The sequence below is a fragment of the Apus apus genome, chromosome 2, assembly GCF_020740795.1.
Source record: "Apus apus isolate bApuApu2 chromosome 2, bApuApu2.pri.cur, whole genome shotgun sequence".
Classification (NCBI taxonomy): domain Eukaryota; kingdom Metazoa; phylum Chordata; class Aves; order Apodiformes; family Apodidae; genus Apus; species Apus apus.
The window spans coordinates 21,294,541-21,307,878 of record NC_067283.1 but is presented as its reverse complement, the minus strand read 5'-3'; the positions used below and the strand labels follow the sequence as shown (position 1 = coordinate 21,307,878).

The following is a 13,338-nucleotide window of genomic DNA, read 5'->3' as shown; positions in this document are numbered from 1 at the left end:
ATTATACAACTGAAAGCTTTAATCTGTAAAAATACTTCTGTTCAGAGAAGAAAGAATGTGGCATGAATTAATTACATAGGTAGAAGTTCCTCTAGACTAAATTTTAACCAACACTGGAAGGATAAAATATTAATGGGTCAAGAGGACAGAAAAAGGATAATGATCAAGTAACTATGTGCTGGACAAAGAAATCACTGCCTTACATATTTGAAGGGATATCTATATATCAAATGTAATATAATTGCTCACAGATACTAGACAAAAGCTGGGGTTTTTTTCCAATAAATTCAGACCGTCTTGCTGCTCTTATCTACTATGAGGATACATATGCAAGCATTCATCTTCTTTTACCTGTATAAAACAGTAAGCTATCATTTAGTCTATTTTTATCAAGTGCTGAATAAGCATTTAACCTTTAGCCACCTATTTACGTCTTACTTAATTTGATGTATCTTTTACTGTCATGCTGTAAAACTGTAAAAGAAGATAAAGAAGTATACAGTATTTTCTATCTAAATCCAGGCAAAACTACATGCCTAGTTTGCCCCTCAATTATTAAAACAGGATCAAATTTTACCTAGTCTTTCCTCAAGTAATTTGGAAAAGGGACAGAATTCCTAAAACATATGATCTATTGATCCCACCAAAAAATGCAGGACTGTCCCATCTGATATAATTTCTTGTGTTTTACTGAGGTCAACTTTAAAAACAAAATGGAGGCATGCCTCCAAATGATTTAATTAAATTCTTTAAAAATAGATGAAAATACTTTCTTAATCTAAAACTATTTTTTTTGTCATTCCTTTCTAGGTGGTAAGCATTCCTATTGACATTTACGTAACATTTCTTAATGCAGCAGCCAGGACTTTCAGGAAATTTAGTCACTGCAGTGTGAGTATTCCTCTAATTTCAACAAGCAACCACAGCAACAGAATGCAAAGTTACTGTAAAACTGATATATTTATAACAACATAAATTAAATCCTTTTGTTTATCTTTTTACTAATAAGGATAGTGAAGACAACTTGCTTCTACAAATGCCAGACTAGAGCAAAAAAGACACTTATTACTCACCTCAATTGTCTTTGCCCATAATGGTGTGCTGGGAAAGTTGTGCTTATAAACTTCATTGGCAAGAGTGTTCACATCAACAGCAGCAACAACTTCTGCAAATGTGCAGCTTTCTAAAATTAAAGAAAGAATTTGAAAACTGTAGCTTCTCTTTACTATTCTTGGAAAAATGCATTATTTGTTCAGTTGCCTTACAGCCACACTCAAAAAAAAAAAAAGGGAAATTACATTATCAAACTCTGTTGTGTTGCCTTTAAAATTTCACATGAAAAACATACTGTGATTCTAATTGTAGGGCCAATACTTCCCTTCCTTATACATCCAAAAATGGAAGCTAACTGCTCACTTCATAATTTGTAGATGCAGTCATGCATAAACTCCAAGCAGAGCACATCTCTACAACATTCCCACCTGCACCCAGCTGGTTTCTGTGGTCACCAAGTTCCTTAACTATAGGAACACAGTATTGGTCAGCCTGCCAAGCCCCACTGTCACCACCTGAGCCTCTCCAGCCAATAACAACTTACAGGAACTAAATGTGTTATTTTAGAAGCATACTACTCCTCATTGTGAATAAATGGGACCAATATATATGTTTGAGCTACATCTACTCTTGCAATAAAACTTCAGCAAGTTGTCTGAAAAACATTTGAGCTTCTCTTCCAATAAAACCTTGGGCCTTGAACCCAACTGCTGCCTTCTTTGAGTCCAAGGTCCCCAAAATAACAAATGCTTTGTAGGACATTTGCCAGCTCCTCTTCTCTTGATATCAAAGGAAGTATTTCTGGACACTTAAAGGTGGCATTGAGAAGAAGAGAACACAGTGTAACAAACCTACTGATAGTTAAAATCCTGGGGGAAAAAATACACTAAGAATGTAAACAAGCAACCGTAATTTATAGAGAAACAGAACAATAGCTTCTGCAGAAGCTAAGGACAGAAAAACAACAGTGGTTAATCCACTGCTCATCATGTCACACTATTTATTATTACTAACCACAGTACCTTCAAGTGAGACTTTTTAATCAGGAAGATAGGCTGTGGTCACTGTTAGAGCCACAGGCAGAAAACAGTGACTGTACTTCCTGATATACAGGACCAGTTTCAACCACCAGGAAATTTACGTTATAGTCCCAGATGAAACACAAGCAACCAAAAAAAAATTCTGTAAACCAAAAAAAGAAGCAAGGCAAATAACCACATGCCTTGGAGTAGTGTCACAACATGCTTAAGTAACACATTAACGAATGACCTTATCAGACATCTCACAAATTACTACTAGTCAGCTAATTATTTACAGTTTGAAAGGATAAAAAACCAGCTTTGATGATCCCGTGGATTTAATTTTAAGTGAGAGAGTTATCACTCATTTCCTACCTATCAGGTTTTCAAGGCCATCTTATTCAAAACTAAGATGAAAGAAAAATCCAAGTATTGGAAAGATTGTAGCAGACATTTTAACAAAGATCAGCCTAGTTCTCCTGGGTTTACTTGGTACAACAGAGGGCAAAAAAGATAGGAGTTTCACAAGAAAAAGATTTACAGACAGCCACCCACTAAGGATCAACATACAAATCACTATTTGTGGCCACTGTCTTGGCATTTTGATGAGAAATTGTAACCAAAGTATTAAATACAGGTGTATCCACGAGGACAACAGAATGACTACACCTGAGGTCACAGAACAGGTATGTTAACACTGACATCTAGCGTGAAAAGAACAGTGCCTTAGCAGCCTGACTTGATATATAAGCATATTCAAGAACCAACACTTTCACCTTCCTAAAACAAAGCTGTTAACAGTTAGGTAATGAGAACTAATTTCAAGTACTGCTTAAGAGACTGCTTTTCTCATCTATTCTTCTAGTTTCTAAAACATTTTTTTTTCCTGACAAGCTCATCCTCACTGTGTGTTCCAGGCTCTCCAGAAGAAAATCAATCAATCAATAAATAAAATAACATCAAATTATTATCTAAATTAACATATAGTTTAAAAATGACAATTGGAATAGCAGGCAGTCTGCTTTGTCTCACAACCCATGATTCAGACTCTCATCCTTTTTACTAACATCAATCCAATCTCTCCTTGTATACATAAAAGAAAAAGAAGCACTGGGGATTTGCATCAAGGGACTTCACAGGCCCAAATGCCTGGAAACACCGAAACAAAGCACATAGCTAGTAGTAATTTATTGAATCCCTTGCAGTACAATGTTGAGTCAAAAGCAGAGGTGTAAACTCGCATGGAAAAGGGACAGGGACTTTTCCTGAACTGTTCCATCCAACATCCTCTCTTCACAATTCAAAGACCTGATAATTTTTTCAAAGCTTCTCCTCCTTTTCTCTTGAAAGCCAAAGCCGTGGTTCACTTGGGAGTTCCTGTTACAGAACAGACACCCTCTAAAAGCTGATTAAGCCTATTTGTGTGGAAATACTCTGGAAATGCATGAAGGGGATCTGGCAGACAAACAGATCTCACAGATCCAACCTAACAAAGAAAAGCTTGTATAAATTTCAAACAATGTGAAAATGAAACATTTTTAAAGAGTTTCTTCTGAAATATAAACAACTTCTATGTCAAACTGATATTCTGTTTTGTTATTGCAATTATATTTACTACTTGATAATGACTGTAGGAATGTATAATTAAAAAGACTAAAGGCAGAATCTAAAAAACCCAAACAGAATCAAGACTGTGTTTAACTACTCCCACTGACAAAAAGCACAAAAGCAACTCACGAATACGAAAAAGCCCCTGAATTGCTGACTGAGTGAGATGTTAAATCAACTCCCCAAAATATCAAGCAGAACCACAGCACAGAAAAAGATGCAGCTCTGGAGACTTTTTTTTTTTTCCAAACAAGTACATCCAATTTTCAAAATGCAGCCATTTAAGAGAATTAAAGCAGAAAACAATTAAATTTTATACAGACTAATGAAAAAACAATACACATTTTTTTAAGTGAAACTAAGTAGCCGCTGGAATACTTGATTTGCAATATTCTTCAACACCATAGTTTTTTAACCAAGGCTTTACATTTCTGAGCCACATGTTGTAGCTCAAAGGGAAACCACAGACACAATGGGGAAGTTAATGAAGGAGCCGCTATGACTTGTTTTTAGACAGATTAGATTGCAATATTCTCCTCCCTTAGCTGAAAGCAGGTAAACTCAAATTCGTATCATCCTGTTAAGAAATTACTGATTCTGCATTTGACTCTCAAAACCTCCAGCAGAAATTCTTTAGCCGTTATTTGAATTGCCTAAAGAGATAGCAATCAAACTTTAGGTCTCAATTCTCTATTTTGTTCTACAAACAATGCTCACAAGCCATGTCAGCTAAGTGGCAGTCACTCAAGCGAAAGGGACAGGGCTGCAATGACTGGAAGGTGTGGCATTAAAACAAAGGAAGACAGGATGCATGGATTAGATTCTGATTTGGAAAAAAAAACAAACCCGAAGGGTGTCGTCTTCAAACGCCAACAGTAAAATTTCTGACATTAAAATATATGTCCTTTTCCTCTTCAGAATCGATTCCTTTGTCATGTGTTTCCAGCAGGCCTTAAAATTAACATAGATCTGTTTATATTCACCACTGTACTTTTGTAAGAGAACCATCAATGTCAGCAGAGCACATGAAATACATGGTGCTACACCAAGGGCAGAGCCTGGTAGTTCTCTGCATATTGGAAAATCAGAGGCAGAACAATTATCTATGCTAACAGGTATATGGAAACAGATGGGAAAGGGAAGATTAGTCACATGTTTTGTCTGTCCTGCTTCCTTTTAAAACAGAGAGTAAAGATTTTATTTAGGAGCTGTCAACTCTAGGCTGAAAAGATTAGGCTGAACTGCCCATAGCTGCAGTCAACAGGACTATCAGTAAAACTTGATACTTGCTTCCTGCAGGGTATCTGGCAACTTTTTTCATTGCTCAGTTTGTATAGTGTTTGTTCATGTTCAGTTATATAAACTATGCAAATTTACATTTTAGAACAACTGGTACCATCCTGTGCTACAAAGGGCTATATTTTAGAGAAGCATTACATCAAAGTGAGTTTTGGTATAAAATCTTGCACAAACCAGCAATACTTTTGTTTTGCATTGTGCTGAATCCTAAAGCTGCTTGCCAGTTTTTGTCACCTTTGCCTCTCCCCCTGAGATCGCTATGCTCAGTGTAACTGCACACACCAGTTAATTATGCTGTGCAATTCACAGAGGTAATCAAATAAAATTAGTAAACAGAGATGACAGAGGGCAAAAGACCTCAAATTCTTGCTGTGTAAAATTGAAATACCACAACTGTAGAGGAAAAATATCACCAACTTTATCATTGCAAAATTACAGTATTTTTAAAAATTTGTCCTTTCTTGTTTCACTCACAGAGACTTTTTTCAGTGACCTGGCAGATTACTGATGCTTGTGGTGGAGACCTGGGAAGGATTTTTCATGGAGAAACTGTCTAAATTAATAAGCCAGTTTAAGTTTGTTTTGGTTGGGAATGGGGAAGGGCAGGCTGTTTGTCTGACAGAAAACTGCTAAGGAAACAGATTGGTAGTTACAGATTTTCTAAAAATAAAACACTTATAAATCCTGCAAAGTTTGGAGCACAGGGTGGGAAGAAGGAAGAAATGCACTCCCATCTCTTAGCTGCCTCATCTTTCAAAAGTGTGAATATGAACAGACTTGCTGACTTCTGACCTTAATCAAGCTCACCTTTCTAAATGATAACTTTTTGCATGTCTTTGCTGTTAAGCTTAAAATACTATCATAGAGCATTCAAAATATAAAGCTATAAATCCTGCATATGCTGAATTATCTACAGCTTAAGTACCAACACAGAACTAGATAATCTCCCTAATACTTCTTTTCAGTTTGGACTGAAATCTAAGTTAAAGAACAGCCTTCTTTTTACCATCAAAAAGAACCTGATTCAATTATATACTAGTAACTTCTACATACTATTAATAAAGAAATACTTGTAAGAGAGTATTAACTTCCTTGACTTTATTAAAATTCAGTTATTTCTTACTGCAGGCAAGGACAATCTCAAAACCAATTGAATATTACTTGGTGCCAAATACATTCTAGCTGCCAAAACAATGAACATCCTCATCTCGCAAGCTCAAGAATCTGCTGTCCCAAAACTAAATTTAAGAGAGATCACAGCCAAAAAGGGCTTCAAGGTAGAAAAGGGAGCATCAGATTTCCTGGAAAATGCCTATTTGCCAGTTGAAAACACTGGCAGTTTCACTGAAGAGTAGAAAGTTGGATCAGCTCTGCTAAACATAACTGGCCAAAAAACTGGCTACCTAGCACAGCCAGGAACACTGAGCCAGAACTTGCCAGAGCTGCAGAATCCCTTTTGTAGAACAAGTAGCGTTCCTGGGGTGCTGCCACTGAAGTACTCTATGTTCTCTCTTTTCTACCTTGTTCCTATTATTTTTCCTGGCTCTAAAGATTCACCAGAAACCATCCCAAGAAAATAAAGTATTACACATAATCTCTTGTGTATCTGGTTTATGAAAGCATTGGCAAAATAGAGGGCTTTCTTTTATGCTTCATTTTTCTATGAAAAAAAACCACAACAGCTTCTACTATTTCCATACTTGATTCAAATGGAAGATACCAAGCAATCTCCCATTTGCTAAATGATGTAAAAAAAAAATTATGGGAAACATTTTCCAATAGCACGGTTTCATGTAGACATGTAGGCCTAAAACACATAAGAAACCCTGTTATTATATACAAAAAGTGCTTACAAAGAACACTCACTTTTCTCTGTTTGATTTCCAAGTAAAAACAAACACTGAAATTTCCCCTGCCTTGACTTCATTCCTGTATAAATTGTATAAGAAAACTGAATTCAGATGTCTAAGAAACTTAAAAAGAGAAAACACAAAGGATCAAAATTAATATATCAGTATTCCTGAATGTAATTCAGTTCATCAAAACCAGTTTTATTTAATGATCTGTCATTCAATGCTTAATTCAGTTCAAATTGCACAAAACCCTTTTAATTCAAATTGCCTGATTATTAGTTTTAACAACACTCAAAAGAGGATTCTCAGCTAGAAGCGTACCATTTGGACTTTTTCCAAGAAAACACAATGACTACAGAAACTTTCTAGAAAAATAAGCACCCAGATTTGAATAAAAGTTATACCAGCTGTAATGCAAACAGCATTGTATCTATCTGCTTTGCAAATTTCAATTTATATGTAACCATTTACTACTATCTAGGGCCATTTACACAGACAATAATGAAAGTCTCCTCTTACACAAAGTCCCTTCATCTGCTTTGGCTGGTACCACCACAAAATAATTTCTATCTTACTCTTCATACAAACTGCAATTTCTTCTGTCAAGAAGAAATTCTGTGAGCCCAGAATAATAGAAGTTACAACACACCATGACACTGATGCATTTGTTCAGCAAGTTCAGAAACAATCAGCTTGAAAATAAATTTACCCTTCCAGGAAATAATACAAAGGTTTTGGTTAATTCACAGGATTGTCATGGTTGGAAAGGACCTCTGAGATAACCAAGTCCAAGCATCAACACAAAAAAATCCACAAACCAGCACAACCAACCACACACACCCCATCAGAAAACACCCACCAAAAATGCCCCTACAACCTTGGTCACTACAGCATGCCCTAAGTGCCACATGTACATGTTCCTTGAATTCCTTCACCCTCCAAATTACATCTTACAAATGTGATATATGTTCTCAAGCTTCATACGTACAGTAACTATCTAATGGATACAAGTTTACAGTATTCTGATAATCTTCAAAAGCTGCATTCCCAATATTCCCACTATTTAAAATATTCTGTTGTGTTGTAAATGGTGCTTTCTTGGGTAGCTATCCATATATAACATCTGGCATTACAGTTTATTAACAATTACAGAACATTACCAAACATTCACAAGACATCTATTATTATGTTAAGAACAGAGTCAGATAACATTCAGTAGGGATTTGTTATGCACATACACACAGCAACACATGACAAATGGCTGAGTGAAGGACTGTGGTGTAGGCTGTTTCAGGTAACATATTCTACGAAAATATGGAAATCGTCCACAACATGTAGATAGTACCCTTTAACTTCAGAAACTAGACTACAAGAAAAGTGGAGTATTACTCTTGGTTATATAAACAATATACAATGTCTAACACCTTATTTTCATTTCACAGAGACTCCAAAATCTGCAGTTCCATAGAAAGATATATTTTGCTCTTAATAATCTAAGATTGTGTCTGGACATAAAGAAAACGCATCCTTACAAGAGGTAGTTAGAATTATTTACAATAACAATGTAGGTACCAGGTACCTATTTCCGTTTGTCATGTATTTTTACCTATTATACATACATAAAACACATGTACACATTCAAGTAAAAATTAGTGGGAAAAAAGACACAATACAAACTGCCACGAAAACCAAGTCTGCGTGTACACCTATAGGATACTCTGCCTAATTTGATTATCATCCTGTGCATCTGCGTGATCCCGACCCCATTTGCAGCAGGGGGTTGTCAGCAAAAGACACAACGTGTTAATGAGGACAAAATCTCCGCCTTCTGAGGAGCAGCTGCCCGGGCTGAAGCCGGACCAAGGATCCCTGATTTCCACCCCAGCGTGCCCGCAGGCACCCGGTGCCACCCAGCCGGCCAGCGCTCTGGGGCAGTGCTCAGCTTACCCCCCAGAGCCCAAGGCGAGCACAGCGCCAGGCAAAGCCCGCGGGGGGCCCCTCGCCCCGCGCAGCCCCCACAGCAGGCCCGAGGCAGCCCGGCTCCTTCCGCACCCACCCCCGCCACAGGGACGCTTTCCTGGCCCTGCAGAGTGGCAGCTTCTGCCTCCGAGGCTCGGGACAAGGGGATGACGCCCTCCCACCCCACAGCTTCCTGACACACGGTGCTTGTGCGAAACCAGGGGCGGGGGCTGGGAAAGCGGCTGAGGGAGGAGAGGGGCCATCTTGGGCCCCATGGAGAAGATGGCGCCCTCCACGGCCTCCTCCCGCCGCGGGGCGCGCTGGCAGCCGCTCGCCGGTACCTCTCAGGGCCTGGTGCATCCCCCCGATGCCGCTGTAGAGCTCGAGCACCCGCAGCGGCGCCATGTCCCGGCGGCCTCCCCGAGCCGCGCCCTCCCGTCCCGCCGCGCTTCCGTTCCCCGCCGCCCGCCCTCCCGTGCGCCTCAGGGCCGGAGCGCTCCGCGGCCCCGCGCTGCGCGGCCGCCCCGCCTGGCGATATCCATTGCTCGCTAGATCCCAGAGCGGGCTGAGGCCGGAGGATGAGGCCCCTTGCTGGCGTGACCGGTTCTGCTCCTCCCTGGGGAGCCAGCGGAGCCGAGGGCAGACCTGAGGGCTGGCGGGCTGGCAGCTCGGCCGCCCGCACCCTCCTGGGAGCGCGGGCTCCGGAGAAGGCCTTTCCCTCTGCCATTGACTCCTTTGGAGCCAGCGTTGCCTCCTGCCCAAGGGTCTTCACAGGGGCAGCAAGGATATCCCCAAGCCTGCCACCCTTCCGCAGGCCCTGCCCCACTGAGCGCCCGGCCCTGCTGGGGAGCTGGGCGCCAAGCCGGGCTGTTGGCATCGGGACGGCCCGGACCGGCGGGCGGGAGGCCAGAGCTGGGGCAGGTGGCTTGTACCTGGCCAGGGCTCGGGGAGAGAAGGGGACTGGGGCGGCAGAAGGGGCTTATCCCCGAGCGTGCTGCCCTGCTGGGCGGCCGATGCAGATGGCCCTTGGCGGCTTTGTGGGCTGAAGCATTTCATTATTGCAGTGTGCAGTCATGTTTTGGAGAAGTCATTTCAAAGCTTGCACCGCTGGAGGAACAGGAAGGAAGCAAATAACTGATGCAACTGTTCTAATTTGCCCCAACACTGCAAAATTGCTAAATTGAAAAGGAAGAGGTGACTCAAAGACATTGTTGCCCATGAAAAGTAGTTTGTTTTAAAACAAATGTTAGATGCATTTACACTCGCACATCTTCTAGAGTATTATGTGAGTTACCAACCACATACAAGTAGACACCTATGCTTCAGTTTGCAGATTTAGATTGTAAAGTGAAGATGAAACATTAAAAAAAAAAAACCCACAAACCAAACAAACACAAAAACTCTAACACTGACAATTATTCTCTAATAATTTCTTGAGTTAATCACATTTTTATGGAGCCTCTGAGAAACCTGTCAAAAATAAGGTGGATTTGAGGTGGATTTCCTTAGAACCTGCCCCATACAGCCTGTCATAGTAGCTTCTACCTCTTGCCTTTCAGTGGAGGAATAATTTTTAGCTGAAACTGGAGGGCAAAACAGATAGAAATCTGCTGCCTTTCAACACATCTCTCCAGAATATGGAACATATGAGCTGTGGCAAGTAGTGGAATTAGAAATTAAATTTCAAAGTAAGAGTACTGGCAAGGGGCCAGCATTTTAAAAATAGTTCTGTCATACACTTATGGATCTTCATCATCAGAGAATGTGGCTGCTGCTTTAGTTCTAAGTAAGCAGGTGACGAACAAGAAGTCCAAGGTCTGCTGCTAGAGTTTCTGAAAGGAAGTTCAGCATCTACAGTACCAGAGAGCAGTAGGATGCAGGTTGTCTGTATGAGTGGCTGACAGAACTGAGAAAGGTGGGTAACTCCTTTGGTGTAACAAAACGGGGAATGAGCCAGCTGGAGAAAAACACCATGAGACAAAGACAGTGAAGACTCTGAGGAAGAGGGTTCAAGATGATGAAGGTGGCTACAAAGAGCAAGGTTGTTATCAGCTAAGATACAGTTCAGTGAGGTGAAGGTAAAGAAAAAGGGAGCCTTTAGACTACTGAAATTAGTAAAGCTGACAGCAGACCTAGGTGATGTGATAAACGGGAACTATAGGCAGCCAAGAGCAGTTCATTATTTTTTTTTTAGCTCCCAGTACCTGGAGCAATTAAAGCTACAGGGGAGCAAAACTTCCTTTTATCAGAGGGAGGGACATGACTGAGCCCTGGTTTTCCCTCTCCTTTCCCTGACTCCAGGGTACTCTTGCTTTTCACACATGGCGAAGATGGAGTCTTCCAGACATGTCTTTGCTATATGGGTGGCAGTAGAACGTTCCCTGCTCAGGGGAAATTCTCCACCTACCTCCTCCACCAGTGTAGTAAACTGGAGAATCTGATCAACACACCTCCACTCTGGCAACAAAGAAATTAATAAACTGACTTGGGATTTTACTGAGTTCTTGTAAAGAGTGGGAAACACCAAAATTTCCCCAGCACTTATTTTTAAACAGCTGCCAGTAGTTAGTTTTATAATTCTGTATAAATGTGTCTGCCCTAACCTGGTTCTCATTATCAATTGACAGCTGTGAAAAGAACCAAAATGAAAACCAGGAATCTAGAAACAGTTGCTTTTAGTGCTTTTCCCCTTACAAATGTAATGTCAGCATAATAATAACCATAGGTTTTGTATCAGATCTTACATAATAGTATTTAAGGTGTGCTGCTTATTTCAGAGGTTATGGCAATGGCTAAGAAGTGCCAAGATCCACGGCCACTCATACCTCTCATCTTACAAAAAAGCCTAATGTTTCCACAGAGAGGATCAGCCCCATGAAAGCGATTGTTCATACATCACTCCAAAAATCTTGGTAACATTTGTTGCCACTGCCATGAGGCAGGCTAAACAGTTGCTCACTTAATCTTGTGACCTCAAAGCAGCCACACGTCTGCAACATTTCCCAATCAGATCTCCCTGACTTACTGGAATTTGGATATTGTGACAGCTCCTTCTTTACCCATTCCATGCATATAGGATGGATAGGATTCTTGTAAATATCCATGAACATATAATTTGATTAACAGAGGAGACTAATACCAGAGTTGAAGTCTAGTGTCCACCTCTGGACTCTAAACATTTTTTTTAGGACACAGGCATGGGCTGTTTTGTATATAGGTTATGGCTCACCAATATAGCTGGCTTTAAATAAGAATTGATAGGCTTTTCTAAAAAGATGTTAGTTTATTCTACATTAACACATCTATGGGGCTATGATAATACATTGATGAAGAAGCTATTTTGGTGACTTTATTATATTTATACTATTTTAAGCAAACTGATCATTTAATTACATTTGTAAAGCCATTGACATAAGCATGTGATATTAGTATTTTCATTGAAAAGTCTTTTGAAAACTCCTGCCTCCTAGCAACCAGAAGCATTTCCTCAGTGTAAAAGTTTCCAAAGTTTGCCCACATCTCTGATTAGTGGTATGATACAGGTAATCATGCTAGATCTGAAGCTGTTGCCCTGGTAACCAGTAAACACATCCAGTGAAACAGCTATATGTGGTAAGAGGCACACGCAAATGAAACCACTGCAGTATTTTCTCTTCTTCAAATGCTTTAGAATTGTTAAAATGTTACAATTATGCTGTCAAACAACATCATAGAAACATGCAAAAACCACTGCCTTAAGATTCTGCGTTGTACTTGGCAACTAAAAGGTAAAATTACAAGCTATGCTTGGACCTTGTCCTCTTGTCCTCAAAGTCAGAAGAAAAGGTTTTCACTGTTGGATTTCTGTAATTCACATCAGCAATAAATTCACACAACACATGCACACAAGACATTTTATAGGCAACTCAAGCCTTCCGCAGCTGCACATAACTCTTCTCCCTGCCCTCCCCTCTGCAGCAGAGAAGACACTAACTTGCCAGCAAGGCCTCTGCCTGCACTCGACTGTGAGCAGGAGGCTGCCAATCTGCCAGTTTTATTGATGCCACAGTAATGCAGAAGTAGAAATTGCCTGAAGTTCCCTTTGAATGTGACCCCTCCGTGTGAGGCTAGGTAATGGAAGCTAGTAGACTTGTAGTTGTGAAGTGCTTGTGAGCATTCCCTCTACATTCAAAGAATGGAGGGAGAGCAGGAAAATCTTCCTCATACACCAGATGTTTAGAAGTGCATTCATAGTGATCTGCCAAACTTAAAGTCTGACAAATATTCATGTTGGTGGCTGAACAACAAGCAATGCTTCTTGTGTCAGAATGTCCAGTATAACCTACTAAATACCAGAGGAAGAGTATACAGGCATCTTAGCTGTCTAGAAGGGAAGCTCATGTTCTAGGTCAGAAATCACTGTGGCTAGGAAAGAATGTGAGGCATGTCATACCCTTGCAATGCAAGCATTGAATTGAAAAAATTCATAGAGAGTGTCTAATATAAATTACTGTTTCCATAACCATTGGCCCAGTAGATTAGCAATAAAACTGAAAACCTTTTGCAGT

The 13,338-nt window shown here is 40.2% G+C and overlaps 2 protein-coding genes across 4 annotated transcripts in view; both read right to left on the bottom strand.

Annotated features, from left to right (window-relative positions):
* TRDMT1 (tRNA aspartic acid methyltransferase 1) overlaps positions 1-9,207 on the bottom strand; it is a 30,341-nt gene extending 21,134 nt beyond the window's left edge. The window contains exons 1-2 of one of the 2 annotated variants that reach the window (XM_051609416.1): positions 9,133-9,207; positions 1,074-1,183 (exon numbers count right to left, since the gene is read on the bottom strand). In XM_051609416.1, coding sequence (XP_051465376.1) covers positions 1,074-1,183; positions 9,133-9,196 — 174 coding nt within the window. In that variant the 5' untranslated portion in view covers positions 9,197-9,207. Of the gene's footprint in view, positions 1-1,073; positions 1,184-9,132 lie in introns of those variants that run through there. The other variant, XM_051609418.1, reaches the window with a different exon arrangement.
* The window catches only part of ST8SIA6 (ST8 alpha-N-acetyl-neuraminide alpha-2,8-sialyltransferase 6), a 93,083-nt gene continuing 80,903 nt past the window's right edge, over positions 1,159-13,338 (bottom strand). For both annotated transcript variants that reach the window (XM_051609419.1, XM_051609421.1), the window contains one exon: positions 1,159-1,183. The gene's annotated coding sequence lies outside the window, so the exon portion shown is untranslated. The remainder of the gene's footprint in view (positions 1,184-13,338) is intronic.